Source organism: Capra hircus, chromosome 29 (genome assembly GCF_001704415.2).
Source record: "Capra hircus breed San Clemente chromosome 29, ASM170441v1, whole genome shotgun sequence".
NCBI lineage: Eukaryota > Metazoa > Chordata > Mammalia > Artiodactyla > Bovidae > Capra > Capra hircus.
In genome coordinates this window covers 31523535-31547815 of record NC_030836.1, presented here as the reverse complement: position 1 = coordinate 31547815, position 24281 = coordinate 31523535, and the positions used below count along the sequence as shown (strand labels likewise).

Here is a 24281-nt window from a genome sequence, read left to right as displayed (position 1 = left end):
ATTGCGCATAAAATTAGTGTCAGCTCCCAAAGTGCAGGTTTCTGACTCCACAGCAAAGGCAAGTTCTCACCAAAGATGGGAGAGACACCTGGCTTGGGGTGAGCCTAACAGACTCCCAGGATGGCTGGGAAATGTCACATCTCCTGATGCCTCTTGATGGGTGCCCATCCAGGTGCCAGGAAGTGATGCAGGTCTTTGTCGGAAGAGCAGAATAATCTTAGAATGACCAGCAGCCCTTATAAACTAGTTAGCTAGATAGAATTCAAAGCCTGAACTTGAACATTTTAACTCCTTTTAAAAACTTTTTATTTTGGCTGAGCCATAAGGCATAGGAGATCTTAGTTCCCTGACCAGAGATTGAACCTGTGCTCCTTGCTGTGGAAGTGCAGAGTCTTAACCACTGTCCCACCAGGGAAGTCCCTTAATGACCTTTCATATTTAAATTTGGTCCTTCATTTTCACATCCTGATACAAAAGCATGCACTGTGTACATATGTGAGTGTGACTTCTGGAAGCAGTAGAATGGAAATCACTAATTGTTGTAAAAGTGGCTTTGTGACCTTCTCTTCTTGTGCTCTTCTGCTTTTTGGGGCATCAATGTCTTCCAGCCAGAGATCACCAGGCACACTGCAGTAGTTGAAAAGGTTGGCTTGTTGCAGCTAGTGAGAACATGCACCTCAAGGAATGGTGAGGAGCTCTGCTTGAAAGAGTTTTAGAAAGCACATAAATAGAATTTGGGCTTAATCTAGGTGATTTGGGAGAGTAAACGGAGCAATACTCTGCTCAGGATTCGATGTTAAGATGTAGGGGTAATTCCGTGATTATGTCAATAAGTCTCATTATCAAGAAGGAGAGAAGAGTTGGTGCAAGGCTAACGCTGTTATTGGTGAAGAAGCAGTGATCACTCAGTGCCAGGGTCCGGGGGGGGGACATTTGGTCGTTTTTGTGGTTTGGACCGTGTTCACATTTCTGTGTGTGCAGACATGATTCTGATGTTGATGTCTTGTGAAGGTGTGTTCAACAGGAGAACACAAGACCCAGCTGTGAGCCCCAGGACAGCCCTCAGCAACAACCAGGCCGAGATGTAGTGCCAGGCTGGCTCCCATCTGTCAGGGGCTGCTTTCTCCTCTTTGCCTGCATCTGTAGATTGTTAGTGATATGATCGAATCCTAGTCAGTGTCTGTGGTAAGAGAAGCAGAGCATCACCCGTGGTTGCACACCGCTCTTCAACCCTGCCAAGGAAAATTCTCTCCCTCTCCTGTTCCCAAGGCTTCCCAGATGACACAGCGGTTAAAAAAGAAAAAATCAACCTGTCAATGCTGAAGACTAGAGTTTGATCCCTTGGTCAGGAAGATGCCCTGGAGGAGGAAATGGCAACCCACTCCAGTATTCCAGACTGGGAAATCCCATGGACAGAGGAGCCTGGTGGGCTACAGTCCATAGGGCCACCAAGAGATACAACTTAAACAGCTGAACAACAATGACAACAATTGTGTTCTCACCTCTTCAGGATAAGTCTTCTGCCCTGATGATGGACGAATCCTTTATAGGAATGTTAGGTTTTCTATAGGGCTTCTGTTCCGCGGGGCAGGACAGGCTCTGAAATCAGGACACTTCACAGACATTGACATGCTGTCAGAACCTTTGTTGCTCTCTCTCCCAGGAGCCTTGCCCCCACCTGGCTGTCATCTCCCCCAACACCGCCCATTTGACTCTACAGAGCAGAGCCTAAGTAGCCTGAGTTGGTGATGTCTAATTAAGCTGCTGTGCATGTTTAAATTTCAGAACCAGTAATGATGATCACTACTATTTATTACATAATTGCTGTGTTCTAGGAACTTTACATATGGGATTGCATTTAAAACATATGACCAAAAAAAAAAAAATACGACAGCCTTTGAGAATATTTTACAGCCATTTCACAGGCGAGGAAGTTGAGACTCAGCCTAAGTGGCTTGCTTAGGCTGCCTGGCCATCAAGTGACAGAACTGGGGTTCAAGTCCGTGTTTGCACTTTCCCAAGATGGATTTCCTCCTCTCTCCTGCTGCCTTTGGTTCTTCTCTGTGCCATGAACATCCTGCACCAGGGCTTCCACCCGCTCTTGATCCCTAGCATGGCAGATCTCTGCAGTTATTCAGGGGATGATCCTGGACCGGTAGGCCCCAGAGATGCCTGCAGAAGGTGGAGGGCCTTAAGAGAGCACCAACACTCCTGGACCCTGTGATTCCCTGGCTTTTGTTCCCAACCTCTCTTCTCTGGAGGGAACCAGGTGCCCCGGAAAGTCTGTGCCGCTTTCCCATTCTGAGCACAGAGAATGAGATGGTTGGATGGCATCACCAACCCAATGGACATGAGTTTGAGCAAACAGACTTGTAGCTTCACAGGGAAGAGGGTGTGTATTCCTCACATGGGAAAGGTGAAGTGCAGCCCCAAATCAGGCCTGGAAGAGTCCTGAGGCTCATGACCTTTCACATGCCTGTGAGGCCGGAAAAATCATTTCCAATGGCCTTGGTAAGTCCTATGTAAGAAGAACTCAGGCTGAGCCCAAGTGAGCAGCCTGGTAGAGCTAAAGATATCTGAGGTGACTTCTCTGGGAATACTGAACAGAAAAGCAACGATGCCTTCTGTCAACAATAGTTCTAGATGTCAGCATCCTGGGAGCTGGCTGGCTAGATGCTCCTTAGGCACCGAAGCTTTGCAAATTTAGCTGGGTGGCCATCCTCCAACAGCTTGAGGCCGTTTTCATAGAAAACAGGAAGTTCTCTGCGGTACCAGTCAGATGCATTTTGTGCTGAAGAGTATAAACTTGACCTTCAGCCTCTTTCATCTGCTCTCTGGTGTCCTCAACCCCTTCAGGGCAGCAAAGATGCTGCCCTGCAATGATTGGATAATGACTAAGTTACTCTGTATCCCTGAGCAACTTCACAGTAGGAACTGTTGCCTCTTTTGCTTCCTAGCGTAGCACCTGGCAAGTAGTGAGTTCAATCAGTGGAGAGTTTGTTTGATTTCGTTAAGAAGGCGGAAACCTTGGCCCATAATCCCTTTCCATGCCCTGCTACCCACAGGTCCTCAGGAAATGTTGGTTCACGTGGTTGACCGGCAGGCTGAATCCAGTGAGAATGAAAGTTGCTCAGTCGTGTCCTGCTCCTTGTGACCCCAGGGACTGTAGCCCGCCAGGCTCCTCTGTCCATGGAATTTTCCCAGCAAGAATACTGGAGTGGGTAGCTGTTCCCTTCTTCAGGAGATCTTCCCAACTCAGGAATCGAACCCAGGTCTCCCACAATGCGGGCGGATTCTTTACTGTCTGAGCCACCAGGGAAGCCCGGCTGAGTTCAAGCTGTCAGTTTTCATGGGAGCTTGAATTTCTTCTCCAGCAACACTGCAAAGGGTCTACAGAAAGTCATTGGACTTCTGTTCTCTGGCTCCATAGCTTCTATTTTCTACCTCTAATAGATAATCTTGACTCTCAGGAATGTCCTGAGGTAACTCAGGCTGTGTGTGAGCTGTGAGTGGTTGGACCAAAAGGCAGGCAATGGTAGCTGTCTTTTCATCTACAGAGAGTAGCAATAGCCTTTGTAATTCTAAAGAAGAAATAATAGAAGCGATGTCTATTTTGCCATCTTCTCTTGGTACAGTGGCTGCTGAGCCTGCTGGGGTGAGACAAAAGCAGCATTATATCAACCATGGGGAAACCCCCAGCTCCCAATGGCTTCTCCTTAGGGGGTTGCCTGCAAAAGAACAGCCTGGGTCCTGGCTCTTTAATTGTCATCCAGGAGCCCAGAATGCAGGCACCTCACTTAGAAGGCAGAGGGGTTTGGTGACCAGGGGTGTTGTATGCAAATGAAGCCTGCGTTTCTATGGAGAAAAGGAGATGCAGGAGGAAAAAGTGTTTATCTTCAAGAATTTGCGGGGTTGTTCCCCAGAAGAGAATGACACTTATTTAGAAATATCATGAGTGGTCCTTGAGGCAGAACTAGATCAGAGTTCTTGGTATCAGTTTCTCCTCTAGGTCTAGACGAGAATATCTCGCAAGGCACACAGGCGCTGAGTGCACTGGCCCTTGCTGTTGGCCAGCCAGGTGTCTCCCCCAGCGCTCTGTCACCTATGTACCCAGCAATTCTTTCAGTTCCTCTGTGCCCCTGCCCTGGTCACAAACACAACTGCAGTTACAGCGCACAGAAATGTCTCTTCCAAAGTATGGTTGGAAGGGGAACCATGTGAGTGATGGCACGTTCATCACTTTTGCATGCATTGTTTAGTTGACTGAGTACCATCCAATGAATATAGAGTTCCTACTATGTGTGACTGTAATGCCTTGTCCAGGCTTTGGGTCTCCATGGCACTTCTCTGCCCTTCAAATAAGATGCTCCCAGAACATCTGCTACTCTGGCAGGTATCATACTGTTTTTGATGGTTTATCAGCTCATTTGTATCTCCCACCTCGACTAGAAGCTTCTTCCGGATGACAGGGACTGTACCTATTTGGTAAAGGATTGTCTGGGACACATGTTAGAATCCACACATCCCTGCTGCTTCGTTGTCCAGTTGCTCAGTCGCATCCGACTGTTTGCGACCCCATGGACTGCATTATGCCAGGCTTCCGTGGCCTTCACTGTCTCCCGGAGTTTGCTCAAACTCATGTCCATTGAATCAGTGATGCCATCCAACCAACTCATCCTCTGTCACCCCCTTCTCCTCCTGCCTTCAATCTTTCCCAGCATCAGGGTCTTTTCCAATGAGATAGCTCTTCCCATCAGGTGGCCTAAGTACTGGAGCTTCAGTTTCAGCATCAGTCCTCCCAATTAATATTCAGGGTTGATTCTTTTAGGATTCACTGGTTTGGTCTCCTTGCAGTCCAAGACTCTCAAGAGTCTCCTCCAGCACCACAGTTCAAAAGCATCAGTTCTTCAGCGCTCAGCCTTCTTTATGGTCCAACTCACAGCTGTACATGTCTACTAGAAAAACCATAGCTTTGACTAGAGGGACTTTGGTCAGATAAACCAATTAATGGACACAAAAGTGAGTTTTCTCTTGGTTGAGGTATTTTCGCAGGGCGTAGATGCCCATCTAGTAGAGCCCTTCAAGCAGAGATGAGCCCTCTGGTATTATACAAACCACATGACCTTGTAATTGCTCATTTACTGAGCTTACCTCCCCCTTCGATTGTGAGCTCCTTGAGAACAAGAACAGATTTCTATTTGTTTTTGAAATCCTACACAATGAGCATACACTCAATGTTTGGAAAGTTCACACAAAGTCTGTTTTTTAAGAATGCACTGTTAACCAAAAAAGAATGCTGGAGCCCTGAAAAAAAAAAATGGCAATAATATAATCCACTTGCTTTGCCAGGCCATTAAGAAGACCTTGGTAAACATTAGCTAATGGACAGCCCTATGCTTGCTATTAAGATTTACTGATTTATTAGAAAGTAACCTAGAAACTGTGCATGTGACATAATCTGGGGCCAATCTCTAAAAACTCAGTAGTTTAAAAAACACATATTGGTTTCTGTCTAGGGTGGGATTAAATGTCATTGTCTACGCAAAGGAGGATGTGGGCTGTGTATAATGAGTCTGCCATGAGAAAGATGGGGTTGGTCAGAGGAAGAATTTATCCTGTATTCTCACATTCTCTAGGTATAATTCCTCTTACTGTTTGAATACATAAATCAACAGCATTGACTAACTCAGTGCATATACAAACTACTTTCGGTAAATGCCAGATTTTATAAGATCAATTCAACAATAAAGGCTGCTTTTAAATCTCAGTTTCTTACATAACAGTGAACATTGTGTAGAGAGATTAATGGAGTATCTTGTTGCTTCCTGGTGTGATCTTATTTTTGTCTTACAAATCTGTACTTATCTTTGTCTATATTATCCGCCTGTATGTTTGTGAACACTTGGAAATCTCAGTATCCCAGTGTGTTTCTGAGATAGGCTGGGAGATTGACAATAACTGATTGTTTCTGGTGAAAGGCATCAGGCACAAGCTAGGAGAAAGAGCAAGAGGGCTACAGAGGGTGGCAAAGGAGAAGAGGGAAATGCTGGAACAGAATCCATGCCTGCTGCTCAAGGACCTTAGCTGGCAGCTTGTCATGTCTTAGCATGACGGTATTCAAGCCATGTGATGTCTGGAAAAAAAACACATACCCAGCTTGGGGCTTGGCCTGAGAACAACCAATTGCCTTAGTTTAAATTGCACAACTCCACTATCAAATTAACATTTTAAGGCTAAAACAAAGTATCATCAGTTCACTGGCCAAAGCATACAATAAATTAAGCTGGGTTTAGAAGAAATCAGCCTGCTTATGGAGACCAACTCCCAAAACTTTTTCCTTGCCATTTTCTGCCGTGGACGTTTCGGGACGGAATATGTTTAAGATGATGTTGGTAAGTGCCGGCCATGTGGGGAAAGCTTTTTAAGCTGGTTGCTTTTTGTCTGGCTCTTTGCAGGGCCAGGCAGATAATATTTTCTTAGGAGGGCAAGCATGGAAACCCCAGCTTATCTGAGAGAGTAATCAAGGGGGATTCACTCACTCTACAGAAATACTCTCATCAAAATTAAAATGAATTTAGGTGGACCGGGAGGACAAGAATGGTCAAGCACAAAAACCTAGAGACTGGTGTGTTAGGAGGTACCACTGGAATTATAATGCATGACAAAGAGGCTGTGGATTCGACTGATGAATGTTGACTTTAAAAGAAGTTATTGTTTTAGATGAGATCTCAGATGGTAAAGCGTCTGTCTGCAATGCAGGACATCCAGGTTCAATCCCTGGGTTGGGAAGATCCCCTGGAGAAGGAAATGGCAGCCCACTCCAGTATTCTTGCCTGGAAAATCCCATGGACCCGGAGCCTGGTAGGCTACCATCCATGGGGTTGCAAAGAGTCAGACACGACTGAGCGACTTCTCTTCACTTCACTTCACCCTATGAAGAGCTTTTGGACACAGTCTGAGCTTCCACAAACCAGGGAAAGGGAGAAAGTCCCCAGTGGATAGAAGCAAAATTAGATGAGATGTGTGCAGAGAAAGGGAAGGATTGAGGAAGAAAGAGACCATTTCCCTGGCTGAGTTACTCTTGGGACCATGCACTTGGGACTCTTTGGGGACTTGAGGTCAGTGAATATTGGGTGGGATGAGAGCAGGGCCCTCAAAAGAGAGTGAACTTCTGTCTGCTCTCCTGGTAATATTTTCTTTTATTTATATATATTTGTTTTTTTCTCTTTACCACTTTTACTTGGGGTCTTCTTGTGTTTTCACATGGTTGAAGGCCATGGGCAAGACGTGGTAGAATATCACTTTTGTTTAACTTTTATCACTAAGTTGGTTTCGCTTCCTAGTTTGTATGAATAAACACATTTTTGAAGGGGGATTTTGAAATCTATTTTAGAAACGTGTTTGCATTTGATTAAAAATACCACGAAGACACTGCTAACCACAACAGGCACACCTTGGGAGTGGGGTGGGCACACCTAGGGGAGGGGGCCGTCTAGTGTTATGACCCTGGGATATTGAGCCGTGTTGGCTGTTTGGGGGAAATCCCTTCAGTGCTGTGCTGTAAAATGGAAGCTACAATTATGTTTTTAATGAGACCTTTGCCCACGTAGTATTTTAAAGCTCTTAATTCATTCACGGAATGATTCCATTGACGCTGATTGAATAAATAGTAAGCCGCCATGGTCTGTGCTAACAGCTAGGATAGAGGAGTGAATAAAACATGGTTCTACCTTATGTAGGAGTCATTAAGTCACAGTGCTCCGTCGGTCAGCTTGGGAGCAGGGGAGAAAGTGGGAGACACTGACAGTGAGCTTCTTACTATTCCCTTTGGGAATCTTGGCATCCCAGGCTTGCGATCCATGGAGAAAACGTCTCAGATCTTACGATAGGACTTGACTAAACAGTGCTGAGGAACTCCGTTTCAAATAATGTTGAGCACAAAATAAGGAAGTTGACCAAAGCTTGTGTTAAAATGTTCCAGAGGAATCTCACTTTAGAATATAAACAAAGTAATAACTGAGACACAAGTGAAGTAGAGATTCCTCTGACCTGGAAGCAGAGAAACTCATGTTCTGGTTGTCATCCCACCACTGGTCAGGTTCCTGACGTTGGTGCTGTTTTTGATTTTGATTGAATTCTAGTTGACTTACAATGCTGTGTTCGTTTTTGCTAGGGTACCTGACTTTGGATATGTCACTGAAATTTTCTCAATTCCTTCATTAGATAAATGAGAGAACTGAATTGGATTATAATTTCTCTAGCTACAAGGTGATTTAGGTAATATGTTGTGAAACTTTCCCCCATAGTTATTTGTTTCTATATATGAACCGAAAATGTAAATAGTGTATCAAGTTTCTGCTGTCACAGATATTTTTCCTTAGCTTAAGGCTAAATTTATTAAAGAAAAAAGGGGAGTCAGTTTAAAGAATACTATCAAATAAATCAGAGTACAGGTCATAATTTGTTATCATAAACATTTAAAAAATTTTATTTTATTGAAGTAGTTGACTTACAATGTCGTGTTAATTTATATTTATTTAACAGAAAAGTAATTCAGTTATACATACATATATAGATAGATAGATAGATGGATTCTTTTTTATTTTCTATGCCATTATGGTTTATCCCAAGACACTGAATAGTTCTCTGTGCTATACAGTAGGACCTTGCTGCTTATCCATCCTATATATACTAGTTTGCATCTGCTAACCCCAAACTCCCTCTCCATCTTTCCCCCACCTCCCATCCCCTTGGCAACCACAAGTCTGTTCTGTATGTCTGTGTTATAAGAAACATTTTTAAAGTTGGGCGTGACTAAGGTCAGAAAACACGTGGATATATATTCTCTTAGGTTCCTCTACATGTCTATCTCCCTGTAATTAGCTTTCCTCTTTATCTTTAAGCCATATGGTCTTATAGTAGAGTGTTTTTACTGGAAATAGCATTGTGGGATCCAGAATAAAGTTGTCAACTTGCCCAAGTGATCAGTCACACAGATTGTACTGAATGGCCTTTTCATAGACAGCTCTTCATGTGAGTCACTTAGCTCATTAGTGCAATACACATAATTTTCTTCTGTTTTGTCTTTCTCTGATGTGTTTTCAGATCAGTGTGTTGACAGAAAGAATGTTCAAGCATCTTCGGAAATGGTTTGTCACTCGCTTTTTTGGGCGTTCTCGGCGGAGAGCGAGGCTGGTCTCCAAAGATGGAAGGTGCAACATTGAATTTGGCAACGTGGAGGCACAGTCGAGGCTGATATTCTTTGTGGACATATGGACGACCGTGCTGGACCTCAAGTGGAGATACAAAATGACCATCTTCATCACAGCCTTCTTGGGCAGCTGGTTCTTCTTTGGCCTCCTCTGGTACGTGGTCGCCTATATCCACAAAGACCTCCCTGAGTTCCATCCCCCTGCCAACCACACCCCTTGTGTGGAACACATTAATGGCCTGACCTCAGCTTTTCTGTTTTCTCTGGAAACGCAAGTGACCATTGGCTACGGATTCCGGTGTGTGACAGAACAGTGTGGCACTGCCATTTTTCTGCTCATCTTCCAGTCTATACTCGGAGTCATCATCAATTCTTTCATGTGTGGTGCTATTTTAGCCAAGATCTCCAGACCCAAAAAACGTGCCAAGACCATTACTTTCAGCAAGAACGCAGTGATCAGCAAGCGGGGTGGGAAGCTCTGTCTCCTGATCCGAGTGGCTAATCTTCGGAAGAGCCTCCTCATTGGCAGTCACATATATGGAAAGCTTCTGAGGACCACCATCACTCCCGAAGGAGAGACCATCATTTTGGACCAGATCAATATCAACTTTGTGGTTGACGCAGGGAATGAAAATTTATTCTTCATCTCCCCACTGACGATTTACCATGTCATTGATCACACCAGCCCCTTCTTCCACATGGCAGCAGAAACCCTTCCCCAGCAGGACTTTGAACTAGTGGTGTTTTTAGATGGCACGGTGGAGGCAACCAGTGCCACCTGCCAAGTCCGGACATCCTATGTCCCAGAAGAGGTGCTCTGGGGTTACCGTTTTGCTCCCATAGTGTCCAAGACCAAGGAAGGGAAATACCGAGTGGACTTCCATAACTTTAGCAAGACTGTGGAAGTGGAGACGCCTCACTGCGCCATGTGCCTTTATAATGAGAAAGACGCTCGAGCCAAGGTGAAAAGAGGCTATGACAACCCCAACTTCGTCTTGTCAGAAGTCAACGAAACAGACGACACCAAAATGTAACACTGAGTTTTCAACAGGAGTAGAGAGAAATCTTGAAGATACCTAGTTAACTAGAAACATTATGAAACAATCAACAATTTGGGGTATGGCAGTAGGAGGAGAGCCTTTAAAGCCTCCCTGAACCATGTCCTGAGCCCCAAACCATGATCCTGCAAGACACGCAGCTCTTCAAGTTAATTGCATGAGAACGTGAGATGGATTTACAGGAAACTGAAATATGGGAGCCATGTGCTCAGTTCCTCAGTCGTGTCCAACTCTGTGCAGAGCCCTCCAGGCTCCTCTGTCCATGGGATCTCCCAAGAAAGAGTACTAGCGTGGGTTCCAGGATGGGAGCCATAGGAGCTCACATAAACTCTCCAATAGGATTATTTGAAAACATGCAGTATTGATTGGCACAGACAAGAATCATTGAAAGCCTCATGGACAGGCCAAATGAGATCTTTTTAAGAGTCTCCCTAAAGCAATTATGAACTTTATTGAGGATCAGGGGGAAACTATATTCTTACTTTGATTCTACTGATAAGAAAGAAATCACTTTTATTTTAACATTGGCTCTTATCAAAGGAAAAGTTGCCTCCTGAGTTGGGGGAGATGAACCAATCAATGACAGTGAGAAAAGACGGATGCCCAGTGAACATTTGTGAAGCTCTGATCTTCTCCAGCCCTTGTTGTTGGAGCTTTTGTATTAGTCTGGGTCATGCTGCTTTCCCAGAGCAGGGAAGACCCAGTCCATGGACCCCACATCTGTAGGTACCCAGTGAGGAGAGGAGTGTGGGACACAGCCTGCTCCACGGCATCCCGACATCCTGCAGTGAAGCCAGCGTTTTGGCCCATGTACTTTTAGACAGAAGCTAAAGCACCACTCTAGGATCTCATGAACACTCTCCTGTAAGAAAGGATGCTTGGTTTGAAAATAGGTTTGATATTTCTTCCCATTTGTGTTCGATGGGAGAAGGGGCTGGCTTCAAATCTGTTAAAACAGTACTTCCTGATTTTCTAAGAAGGCAATGAGGAGTCTGACAGTTGGAAAGGCAATTTAGAACGGAAAACACTGCTAATGCTTCCGAGAAAAAATATGTCTTATGTTTTTCGCCTGAGGGTTTGTAACTGAAATGCTGTTTCTAAAGGAGAAGCATGGAAGGGTGGGGAATGGGATGTGACTTCCCTATAAGAAAAATGCTAGGTCTTCCTGCCTCTGAGAGCCAACACCACATTCTTCCTCAAAGAGACCACTGTGATATCCTTATATTATGTGTGTGTTAGTCGCTCAGTCTGGGTCCAACACTTTGCAACTCCATGGACTGTAGCCCGCCAGACTCCTCTGTCCATGGAATTCTCCAGGCAAGAATACCGGAGAATTCCATGGACAGAGAAGTATTTTATTTTGCTCTGAAGGAGGGGATTTAACTGTGAATGTCTTGTTCAGTTCCCCACCCCCTTCATTATTTTGAATGTATTCTGGAGAGGACGGTACCCAAAACTGCATAGGAATCAAAATGTTTTCAGTGTGTTGATTAACATATTAAATCTCTGTGACGTCCTTTCCCCAAGTGTCAGTCATTGTGCATTAGTGTGAAACACCAACCACTGACAGTCTTCTTGGAGAGGGTGGGCTTTCTCCCGGGAGGCGTGAGGGGTGGCCTGTTGTCTTGTCTCCACCATCCCCAGGACATGACCTTGGGTGCAGACATGCCCCCTTCCCTAGTGGCCCCTCAAAACTCTCCATGTGAGTCTTGGCACACAGTTGCAAGTACTGATGACGTGGTTTACCCAGGCCTGGGGTGGAGATTGTACGGATGCATACACAGTCTCTGGTCCTTCTGACGAAGATGAGTGAGGAATCCGCTGGGTTCAGAGTTGTGCGCTTTGTCTGTGGCTGTAATGGTGGACCCTACTGGTCCATCACTCTGTGACTGTAGGCGTGTTGGTGTTGCCATTTAATCTGCTGACAGAGCAAAAGGAAATCAGGTGTAACAAGCTCGAGGAAGCTAGAATTCTCTGCTGATCCATTGCTATGAAGGTTTATGACTCCAGTGTTTCTGTAGATTGGAGGGTCTGTTCTGCTCCTTAGCAGATGCTAGGGGATGCTGGTGGTGAATAGGCAATCAATAAGTCATCATAGGCGATCCATTCCTCTTGATTGCTAAAAGAGCAGAACCACCAGAACCTTTGCGAATGACCTTTCTTTCTAGGTTATTTGATGGAAGACTGTCTGCTTCCAAGGACTCCTTCCTTAGGATTAAGGCATTCTACCACTTGAAGTCTACTTTTTAATGCAAATTCCCATAGAAACTTTTGTTGTGGTCATTGTTGTTTAGTTGTTAAGTTGTGTCCGACTCTTACAACCCCATGGACTGTAGCCCACCAAGCTCCTTTGTCCATGGGATTCTCCAGGCACAAATACTGGAGTGAGAAGCCATTTCCTACTCCAGGGGATCTGCCCGACCTAGGGATCAAACCCACAGCTCCTTCCACATTTCTTGCATTGGCAGCTGGATTCTTTACTGCTGAGCCACCATTGTAATCACATTTAATCTTTAGCAACAGTTGACATACTTACACCCAGATGAAATAAGTCCCTGAAGGCACCTAAGGGGTGGCTGGAACCCCAAAGCAGCCTAAGAATCATGGACATACGAAGAGAGAGAGTTATGACAGGCACAGGAACCCAGTGAGTAAATAAAATGAATAGGAGACAGAATGTTCCAGAGGGCCAACTTGCCCATAGTTTAATGCCAGTGTTAAAGGCATTAAACTTTTATTCCAAGGTGGTAGCAGGGTTCCCGGCAAGGCCTGAACATACAGGGACTGCTATTGCTACAGGCGTGCTCTATGGTTCTATTCACTGATTTATCCATTTTAAAGGTATTCAACATTTCTTAGTCCTTTCGAGAAAAACTGAACCGCATGGTGCATCACCATATTCAAAGTGTTTTATTGGGAGGTGGGGGGTGGGGACTGATTCCCCCTGAATGGCCTGCTTAGCTCTGCTGCCCTGTGGTTTTGACTTGCAGAGTCTGATCCTGGTTTAACCTTCCAGGTCTTAGGGTGGTTCAAGCTCCAATATTTAGAGTTAAGATGTGGGGGACTGTCTAAAATTTTATTCTTCAAGAGAGAAAAGGTGGAAGGAGAAGTTCCTCTCCAAGTTGCCAAATTTAAAGAGCGAGATGCTTGGCCTGTTTCCATGGACAGCAGAGCACTTCCCTGGTGGATCATGGGGACAGTTGAGGAGGTGTCTTCCTTGGAGATTTTGCATGAAACGGGAGATGGGTCCTCGACAGGGTGACTGTGACTAGCACGGGGTCGCGTCTCCTGTGCTCAGATGATCAGAATGCAAATAAGGCCTTGGCCCCGCCCCTCGGCCGTTGTCCTCCCCATTCCAGGAAGTGCATGTCAATCAAAGCTTGACAGGGGAGATAGAGCTTTTTATTTTGGAAGCCAGAAGTTTGAGAACAATGACTGGAATTTCCTCTTTCTGTCCAGCAAGGGCTGTTTGTCACTGGGGAGATAAAAGTCCAGGGGTAGGGAATAAAGGTTATCGGAATTTGCGCTGCACAGAGCGGCGTGGGGGGCGCCACACGAGGAGGGGTTATGGAGGAAATCTATTTCAATGCCTGTCATTAAGTTTCCATTAAAAGAACATTCAGTTAGGAATTCAAAAATAATTTAATCTCCCCAGCCAGATGCACCCAGCTGGACTCCTTGGAGCTGAGCCCTGCAGAGAGGGAGAGTTGCAAGGGGGCTGAGGTTGGGGGGGTGGGGGGGGGGTGGCGCGAGGCGCAGTGAGGGCGGGTGTGGGTCCTTCCACAGCTCCATTTCAAGCAACGTCCACAGCCCTGGGTGTTGTTGAGGCCAAAGCGTCTTTTCAGGTGAGAGAGGAACCCCAAGTTTGTCTTGTGCTATAGTAGGAGAAGCTTAGTACCGGAGCTACTTCCTGAGTTCTTACTATGTCTGGGGTTCCGTTTAAAGCACTTTGTTCACACTATCTGGTCTTCCCTGGTGGCTCAGATGGAAAAGAGTCTGCCAGCAAAGCAGGAGCCCCAGGTTCGATCCCTCAGTTGGGAAGATCCCCTGGAGAAGGAAATGGCTACCCACTCCAGTATTCTTGCCTGGGAAATCCCATGGACAGAGGAGCCTGGCAGGCTACACAGTCCATGAGGTCACAAAGAGTCAGACCTGACTGAGCGACTAACACTTACTTACATACCTAACTTTATTTTCCCGATGATCCAGTGAGGTGCTATTATTCCCCCTGTTTTCCACAAGAGGCAGCTCAGGTAAGGAACTTGTCCAGAGTCACTAGTTAGTCAATGGCAGCGCTGGGATCCAAACCCACATCTGTCTTGAAAGCCCATGGGTTTAAAATCACTCAAGTCTACATCCTCTAACATGGGTCATCCCCTGGGAGGACTCGCCAGAGCTGCCAGACATCTACCTGGATCCCATGGATAGTCAGTACCCATTTCTGGTTCTGTGTCATGCTCTGGGAGAAATCCCACATTGCTTGGCACTGGATTGAGCCCCTAGCCGGTGCTTAACAAGCATCTCTGGACTTGGGTGTTCTAGGAATAGCGGTATCTCTTTAGGTCTATATGCACCCTAAGTATCTGTACTAACTAGATATATGTTGGTTTATTTCAGTCTGTCAGTAATCCGTCATTTGAGGTAGAAACTGATATTTTCATTTTGATCTATGGGGAAATGGAGCTTTGGATACCCCTGGAGGGCAGTGTTTATATTCCGTATTCACCTCCGTGTACCTATAGCACCAACACACTGCCTCATGTAGTCAGTAAGGGGGTTTTGAGTCAGTAAATGAATGAATGAATGATTTGCTCAAGACAACATGGGTAGCGGTGGCTTTCATCCTACATCTGTCTGAAGAATTTTTGACCAAGCTACATTATTCATTTGCAGAGGGTCCTTGACAAATGACTTAGCTTCATCGAATCTCAGTTTCCTTTTTAAGTAAAAGCGAGCTTTGAAATAGGGTTAGGGGGAGGATTAGAGGAAACAATAGATGGAAAAATTTCTTTATAAGAAGTAAATGACTACTGATGTGGCATAGTGGGGTAGGAGCGTGGGTTTGAAGCTGGGAGCCCTGGTACCCAGGCTAGACCCCTGGCTGCCTGATGCTTCAAGGCCAAAGGACACAGAGAGCTGAGTGGGGCTGTGACAAAGACCAGAAGCCTCCTGAACATGGCACAGGCTATGAGTTGGGGGAATTTGAGTAGAACCTTGGTACCCTGGACTTCATTTCAACCCAACAGATGTTTGTTGAGGACCTCTTGTGAGTCAGGCACTGGGGATGCAAGGGTAAGGATGCGAGGATGGTTTCTATCACTGGGATAAAGAATCCTGAGGGGCTTAAACCAGCCTGGGGACCAGAGCTAAATGGGAGAAGTGCTGAGTGTGGAGAAAGTTTATTTTTTTGCCTTAGGAAACATGCTTATGTTTCCCAAAAATGGTGTTGACATTACTGCTAACAATAAGACTATTGATTATGGAATGTATAATTATTGGGAATTTTAAAAATTCTTTACAGTATATCCTACTGGGGATGTACAGTCAGTGAAGTGCTTGTAAAGTCACTTGTGGGAGTTCTTGTCTCTGCGTGGCCATGCAACAATCTGACACAGAGTTAGGTCCTTTTGTTCAAGCTTATTTCTATTTATTATTGTTGTTACTTAACATTTTTTTTGGCTGCATGGTTTGTAGGATCTTAGCTCCCCAAGCAGGGATGGAACTTGCATCCCCTGCATTGGAAGTGCAGCGTCTCACCCACTGGACTTCCAGCGCTGCTGCTGCTGCTAAGTCGCTTCAGTCGTGTCTGACTCTGTGCGACCCCATAGACAGCAGCCCACCAGGCTCCACTGTCCCTGGGATTCTCCAGGCAAGAACACTGGAGTGGGTTGCCATTTCCTTCTCCAATGCTTGAAAGTAAAAAGCAAAAGTGAAGTTGCTCAGTCGTGTCGGACTCTTAGCGACCCCATGGACCGCAGCCCACCAGGCTCCTCCATCCATGGATTTTCCAGGCAAGAGTACTGGAGTGGGGTGCCATTGACTTCCAGGGCAGTCCCTGCCTAAGCTGATTTCTGGAGAGGAGAGCTTGCGCATTGTTTTCCTAGATGGCTTTCACTGTTTTCTTTGATTAATCATGCAAAGACCGGTTCTATGGTTTCAAAATCATGGAACAGGGTTTAGAACACTCATTTCTATTCCTGTGGCCTCTCCTTTCCTTGCCTCATATCAAGCTAACCATTCTTTTTTTTTTATTCTGCTGCTATTTCTTTTTGAAAAATATAAGCAATACACACATATCTATATCCCGCTCCCATTCTTAAACAGAAAGGTAGCATTCTAGAAACACGGTTTACTTAATAATTCATCCTGCAGACTATCGTGTGAGGGCCATTGCTGATAGATAACACCAGCTCCTGCGGGCTCTCCCACCACCACCCACACCCTCCCCCCCCACCACCACTTGCCTTCACTGCTCTGCCGCACTTGCTGGGATCTTGCTGCAGAGGCCCCTACTCTGCTGTTATGTGCCAGAGAGATTCTGGCTGTGCCCGTTTTGCATTCTTCTTCCATTGCAGAGTGCCTCCAGCTGCCTGGAAATGAGCTGGTCTCTTGGAACCAGAGTTCTCAGTGGAAGCTGATCTGCTTGGATGAGCAGCCCTTTAAGAATCAAAACTCCCAAGATCTTTGGTTGGTGAAAAAGTCAGAAGTGGTGTCCTCAAGAGAAAAGAGCCTTGCTCCCATAGAACCTAATCTGGGGTCTCTGCTAGGACAAGAGGGGATTGTTCCCAGGGCTTCTGGGTCATCACCTTTTGATGAGGATCCAGGGGACCCTGTAGGGGATAGAAGTTATGGAACCTATCACTGTATGTGAAATTTTGTGCATAGGTACTTAGTTCAATAAATGAAATAAATAAGATGCTACAATGGAAGTATAAAGAACATGCCGAGGGAGGCAGAGAACGGGGAAGGCTTCCCAGAGGAGATGGCAGCTGACCTGAGCTTACTGGATGGGTAAGACTTAAAATAGGGAAAGGACGGGACAGAGAGCTGGGCACCAGGTGGGCACGTGTCCCAGGCTAACATAGCAGGAGGCATGGTTGTCTGGGGCCCCTGGGAAGTGACGTACTATTTCCATGGCCACAGCTACAGGAGGGCAGCATTACTGTGTGGTCAAAGAAGGCTCGTCGTGTGACCCAAGTGTGCACCCTGGCTCTGCCAGTCCACCACCGGAGTCCTCGAGGGGCAGTGACCTGATTACATGGGTGTTTTAGGAATCTGCCTCTGGTGTTGATGTGCTGGGTAGAGTGGAGAAATTAGAGGCATAAATTAGCTTTCAGGGACTGGGAAGGGATGTGTCAGCATTCGTTTTCCAGGAGGGGAAAACCTGCTCAGAGACCACACGCTGAGGTCACTAGCGATGCAGGGGGAAGCAAGGGCGAGGGCCCTGGGCTTCTGCTTTCGAGTCACTTCAGGGCTCTTTCCTGAAGTCACCCATATTCCTCATGCCTGGGGGTCACCGTTCTTGAAGGAAAGCTCACCAGGAAGGTGGAAGCCAAGGTCAGGGGACTACTCACCAGGACCAGAGGGAGTGAGTCTGGGGCCTGGACAGGCCCATCCTTTAACTGCTTTCCTGGGGACAAGGAAGCCACATACATCTACTTGGCACTGAGCAGCCTGAGAAGGCGAGTGGCTTGTCCACTTCACAGGGTGATGTGAAAAGTAAGTGGTCCACTGATGTGTGGGGTCTGCACTACCGGCCCATCTGGTTCTGGCTGCACTCTGAGTGGCAGTGAGGGGCCGCCATGATCCCAACGGCTCTCTCACTTCCCCACGTTGGTAGTGGTGGCCACACCCCACCTGAGCCCGGGGCCACCTCTGAAGGACATGCCCTGCTGATAGCATGGAAGAAAAGACAGAGGTGATGAAGAGGAGAGGTGAAGGCGGCAAGGCCAGTGTGAAGTTCAGAGGCTTGGAAGACAGACATGCTTGGTCAAACACAGCTTTCCCCATTGGCCGTGTTGTCTAAAACTAGTTCTTTGTTGTTGTTGAGTCACTCAGTCGTGTCCGACTCTTTGTGACCTCATGGATTATAGCCCGCCAGGCTCCTCTGTTTTTGGGGTTTCCCAGGCAAGAATACTGGAGTGGGTTGCCATTTTCTCCTCCAGGAGATCTTCTTGACCCAGGGATCAAACTCAGATCTCTTGCATTGCAGGCAGATTCCTTACCACTGAGTCACCCTGGAAGCCACAAACTAGATCTTAACCTTTCTGAACCACTTAAAAAAATTTTTTTTTAATTTTTGCTGGAGTAGAGTTGATTTACATGATCCCCCACCTTAGAGGGTCCCTGTAAGGACAACTATATGAAATAATACACAATGAAATAGTATGTAAAGCATCCAGCAAAGAGCCTGATACAGGCTCCCAGGAGACGGTAGCTTGAGTGATGCTGCAGCCGAGGTGATGATTCTGAGGATGAAGGTAAGGTGTGCCTGGCCCTGTGGCTGGTCTCACACAGTGACCTACTCCTTTAGCATGAGCATCACCACTGCCCTTTGCTTTCTTGGTCTTAACCGGATACAAAATAGCTCCCCTTCCTCCCATCACTGCTTCTGCTTCTACTGCAGACACACTAAATCCTAGAAGCTTAGTGGTGAAAAGACCTTATGAAAACCCTGCTCGACCCAGTCATACGTAGAGAGACTGAGGGTCACGGGAGGAGATAATGTGTCCAGTGTGTCTTGATGGACCTCAGAAAGTGTAGGTTTCTAACTCCACCTGTGTTTCAGACACTCCACCAGGGGGCCAGGGGAGTAGAAACAGGTGTTATTACAGCCCTACCTGGAGAGGAAGGTTACAGGGAGGGGAGCATACACAGGAGGTCAGTGGGTCAGTTATAAGCAAGGCTGTACCTTCCAGTTAGTGCAACGTGCTTCTGGCCAGCAGGTGGCGCCATCCGCTTCCAGATCACAAAAGTGAAAGTGAAGTGGCCTCCAACAGTTAGCCGGTGGAGGGAGGGCTTTGGCCGACCCAGAAAGCTCTTTAATAACCATTTTGTTGTTTACACATTGAACAGAGAGACATAAAATATCTGGATCATCTAATCATTATTGGGCTGTTAAAACGACTGTGAAAGCCTTTGAAAAAATAAATGTGATAAAAGTAGAAGTTTATAACTCTAGAGAGGTTATGGTGCCAGAAGAGAAAGTCATCATTTATGAAGAGTCTCCTGGAGTCCAGTTGCTTTCCATTTTCTCTACAATAAAGCTGAAACAATATTACTATCTCCATCTTAAAGATAAGAAGACCGAGGCTCAAAGAGATCAAGGTATTTGCCCAAGGTCCAGGATAGTGAGGGCAGAGCTTGGTATATACCTACATGCTAAACACCTATGTCTGTTTACTCATTTAATCCTCTAGGCAACACTAGGAGGTAGGAACAACCCAGCCACGCAAGCACAGGTCAAGTTGTGTCAAAATTCATGGCTTTCCTATCTCCAGGGTCCAATCCTGACCCTTCTGGTTGCTTTCCTATGAATTTGGCAAGTCACTCCCCCTCTCCAACCATACAAGGCTGTGGAGATCAATGGGTATCTTCAGTGTTCACCATAAAGCATGATTCTATTTTACGGGATTATTTTTCCTGCAGGCATCTAATGGCTCAACTGACATAAAAACGCATATACAGACATTTGTCGCAGAATTATTTGTAGTGATGAAAGACCTCAACGTTCCACAACAGGGAGATGCTGTGTGGACCAGAATAAGGTGAGATGCTAGCTGCTTTCAACAAACATCTGGGCACACATCAGAGCCCTGGGAACAGCTGGAACAAAACGTACTTGGAGCACCGTGCAGCTCAGAGTCCAGAGGCAGCAGACAAGAGACACAGCTGTCCAAGGAAAGACAGGGGGTCCTAATCGTGTCAGGGGCACCAAGGAGAGCTGCCTGAGGAGCACAGGCCAAGGTGGAGCCTGTGTGGTAAGGAAAAGTTAGTCAGGTGATGGGAGGTGGATGAAGAAGGATCATGGTGGGGGAGGGGATGCTCCAAGGATGCATCCAGAGTCCCAGATGTGACACCACGCTCATTACCAGTCACATTTAACAAATGTAATCATTTTACACAATCTCTCAAAAATCTCCCATGAGAGAAGTTTTAATCAAAAATGATAAAATTAAATTTTATAAAAATTGATTCATTAAATTTAAAAAATTAGACTTAAAATACTTTTTTAAAAACATACAATTTTGTTGCATAGAGAGACATATATATATATACACACACATACATATGAGACTTATATATAAATACATGTTGCATGTTGCATATATATACATTGCAGCTTCCCAAGTGGTGCTAGTAATAAAGATTCCACCTACTAATGCACGAGACATAAGAAATGGGAATTCAGTCCCTGGGTTGGGAAGAGCCCCTGAAGGAGGTAGTGGCTACCCACTCCAGTATTCTTACCTGGCAGGCTACAGTCCCTGGGGTCACAAGGAGACAGACCTGACTAGCACACACACATATGTGTACACACACATGCAGAAAGACTCAGAAACACCCGCAGATTCTTCAGTCACTCATTCATTCACCAAATGTGCTCAGAAGGCCCGAAGTTCTGAGACTTTGAGGGTCGGGGGTGGGGTGGGATGCACAGCGAGGAAGATGATCAACGTCCTCACCTTTAGGGACTTACCTTCCAATGGAGGTAAATGGAAAATGAACAGTACATGCATTCCCTTAGGAAGATTCTGCATAATGATACAGGTCGCAGAGCACATTCAAGAGAGTCAGGATAGAGAATGACTGGATGGGAAGAAGCGGCTTTAACGGAGTGGGGACAAAGGCCTCTCCCGGAAGCCAATGCTGAGAAATGGCCAAAGGGAAGGAGCCAGTTATACAAAGATATGGGAGGAGAATATTCAAGGCCAGTGGTCCTCAATCCGGGGCACTTGGCAGCATGTGGGGAGCTTCAAAAAATACTAATGCTTGCCACCCCAACCCCCAGATTCTGACTTAATGCCTTAAGGGTACACCTTGGGCATTAGCATTTTTCACTTTCACAGTGATTTTTCTAAGCTTTCCTGGTGACACTAATATACGGTGAGGCTGAGGACCACTGTCTAGGTGGTAGCAAGTGTATCTGACCATCTTTAGATGGTAGCATAATGGTCATTTTTACTGTCATTTTTTAATATTCTGTATTTTACAGATTTTCTATTGTAGCCATGCATTTCTTTCATGATAATTTGAAACAAAAGATAACTCAGACAATAAACAAATGAATATAACAGAAAAAGCAGACTCACAGATATAGAGAAGAAACTAGTGGTTACCAGCGGAGAGAGGGAGAGGGGAGGGGCAAGATAGGGGTGGGAGATTGAGACCCAAAAGATATTATGGATAAAATAAATACAGGGATATATGGTGGAGCACAGGGAATATAGCCAATATTTTATAAACATTCCAGGACTCTTGCCCCCCAAATCTCATGGACGCAGGAGCCTGGAGGGCTATAGTCCAGGGTGTCAGAAAGAGTCGGACATGACTGAGCAACTGAGCATACACACACACACACACACACACAAGGATGGAGCATAACTGTAAGAACTGTGAAGCACTCTATTGTACACCTGTAACTTATATAATATTGTACATCCACTATACTTCTATTGGAAAAGGGTAACTTAGAGGTTCAGTTCAGTTCAGTTCAGTCTCTCAGTCGTGTAGTACCTTGTAATGTCTAGGGATCTAGGTGAAGATCTAGGCCTGGACTCAATCTAGAAAATCTGAATTCTAAAGCTGCTGCTGAATGAATAGACGGCAGTACAATCGTGGGCAAATTCTGTTACCTCTCTGGGCCTCCGGTTTTGCTCATCTCTAGAATGAACTCTACAGTTTCATGATTCTAGGAACTAGAGTTCTGAACAAGAAAGAGCTAGCAGACACCTAAACAATTACAAACCCGACTTCACATAAGCGAACGTCTCCAAAAACAGCCAATGCCAAACCTTCAGCGTTTGGGAGAATCTCAACTGCTTCTTTTGTTCTTTCATGGAGTTTCCATTTGAACTTCATTTCTGTTTTCTTTTTTTTTTTTTTAATTACTTATTTGGCCACATCAAGTCTCAGCTGCAGCACTCAGGGTCTTTGCGGTGGTGCACAGACTCTTTATGGGATCGCGGCTTAGTTGCTCCTTGACAGGTGGGGTCTCAGCTCCCTGACCAGGGACTGAACCTGCGTCCTCTGCATAGCAAGGCAGATTCTTACCACTGGACCACCAGAGAAGACCCTCTGCTATTTTCCTATGTCAGCTCTGAAGGAAGCGCGAAAAGATGAACTATATATACCTTTCTCTTCATCCTGTCTCTCCCAGCATGACCTCACTCTGCTGCCCCCACCTCGCAACACCACCAACAGTGCTTCTGAGGCCCTGGTTAGAATCATCTGAAGCCAGCTGGCAAAGTGCCTTCTATTCGGCTCCCATCTTTAGCGAGACTCTACCCACACTTCCCAGAATCACTGTCTTGCTTCTTTTGCTTTCCCCCCAGAGAACAGGATCCCCAGGAGTCGGGCACTCAGACTCTTCCCTGGCCACCCCACATTCTTAGGAACTTCATCATCACAAGGTGAAGAGGAAGGAAAGGCAGGAGGCGACACTGTTTGCTTCTTGTTCTGCTTCCTGGTTTCGTTCTGGCTGTGGTCAAAGGCACCAGGGTGTGAGGCTCACCCCAGGGCTATGTGGTCAAGATTTCTGCTGACTAAGGGGACAGCCAGGCTCTGCTGTGGGCAGAACCCTGAATTCACATTCCTCTCCTGACTCCAGCCCCAAGGGGCCATCACTTCATTGCTGTGGGTCTCAGGGGAGGTCCAAGTGACAAGAGCCGATGGGGAGTGTCTCTTCCCGGCTCCGAGTTCAGAGTTTTCACGCTGGTCACCTGAAATCGGCCACGTAAAAGTCTTCATACTCTGGAGACCAGCAAATGCTACGCGTCAGGGTCCCTGCTGTCACCCCGCCTTCCAATGCAGGGATCTCTGGTCGGAGAACTAAGATACAGAGTGCCTCAGGGCAACTAAGCCTGCAACTAGAGAAGTCTGCACACAGCAGCGAAGACCCAGCACAGTCAAAAAAAGAAACACAAGTGCAGAATCATTGGACCTCGCTGCCCACCTCTGGAATCAGAACTTTTAGATGCCCCAGGTGATGCCAAACACCTGTATACTGGGGTTCTAGAATCCACAGATTACACGTCCTTCGAGGTTATTTTTTAGTTCTAAAACAATCTGCCTCTGGTTGTCCCCTGTTCACAGACTAGAAACTGTGACTGCAAATATCAGACATGTCGACTATGCCATCTTTTTCTTGCAATTCTGGAGACTGCCTTGCCTCAGTGGCTGAGTCGTGGTGAGGTCTCCACCTTGACCAGTAATTCCTGCTCGCTAGTCTTAAGTGGGTCTGGTCCTGGGATGGGAGGACTTGTAACTAGCCTGTCCTCCTGAGGCTTGGAGGGGGAGCAGGAAAGGTCACCAGGATTTTCTTCGGAAAAGGCTTCCCAAGAAAAAGCCGAAGAAGCACAAGGCACGATGAGGCCCTCAGCGTGTCATCCAGGCCCTGGGAAGCGGTCCTAGCTCTATAGGGGCTGGTCTGTGGACTGATGTTGATGCCACGTCGGCTTCAACGGCAGCCCTTGCTGTGATCTGGGGAGCAGAGGGAGTCAAAGACACACAGAGATGCCCTGGAGCAGACACCATTATATTGAAATTCTACATGAGCACTCTTGGTGGCTCAGACAATAAAGAATCTGCCTGCAAAGCAGGAGACCCAGGTTCGATCCCTAGGGTCATGAAGATTACCTGGTGAAGGAAATGGCAACCCACCCTTCTCAGCATTCTTGCCCAGAGAATCCCATGGACAGAAGAGCCTTGTGGGCTACAGCTCATGGGGTCGCAGAGTTGGACACGACTGAGTGACTAACTTAGCACACTCAAGCAAACAGACCACTAGCTGA

At 46.2% G+C, this 24281-nt stretch overlaps 1 protein-coding gene across 2 annotated transcripts in view; it reads left to right on the top strand.

Moving 5' to 3' along the window:
* The window catches only part of KCNJ1 (potassium voltage-gated channel subfamily J member 1), a 33452-nt gene extending 21657 nt beyond the window's left edge, over window positions 1-11795 (top strand). Inside the window, exons 1-2 of one of the 2 annotated variants that reach the window (XM_013975882.2) lie at window positions 6265-6392; window positions 9106-11795. In XM_013975882.2, the coding sequence (XP_013831336.1) occupies window positions 6375-6392; window positions 9106-10245 (1158 nt within the window). In that variant the 5' untranslated portion in view covers window positions 6265-6374 and the 3' untranslated portion in view covers window positions 10246-11795. Of the gene's footprint in view, window positions 1-6264; window positions 6393-9105 lie in introns of those variants that run through there. The other variant, XM_005699628.3, reaches the window with a different exon arrangement.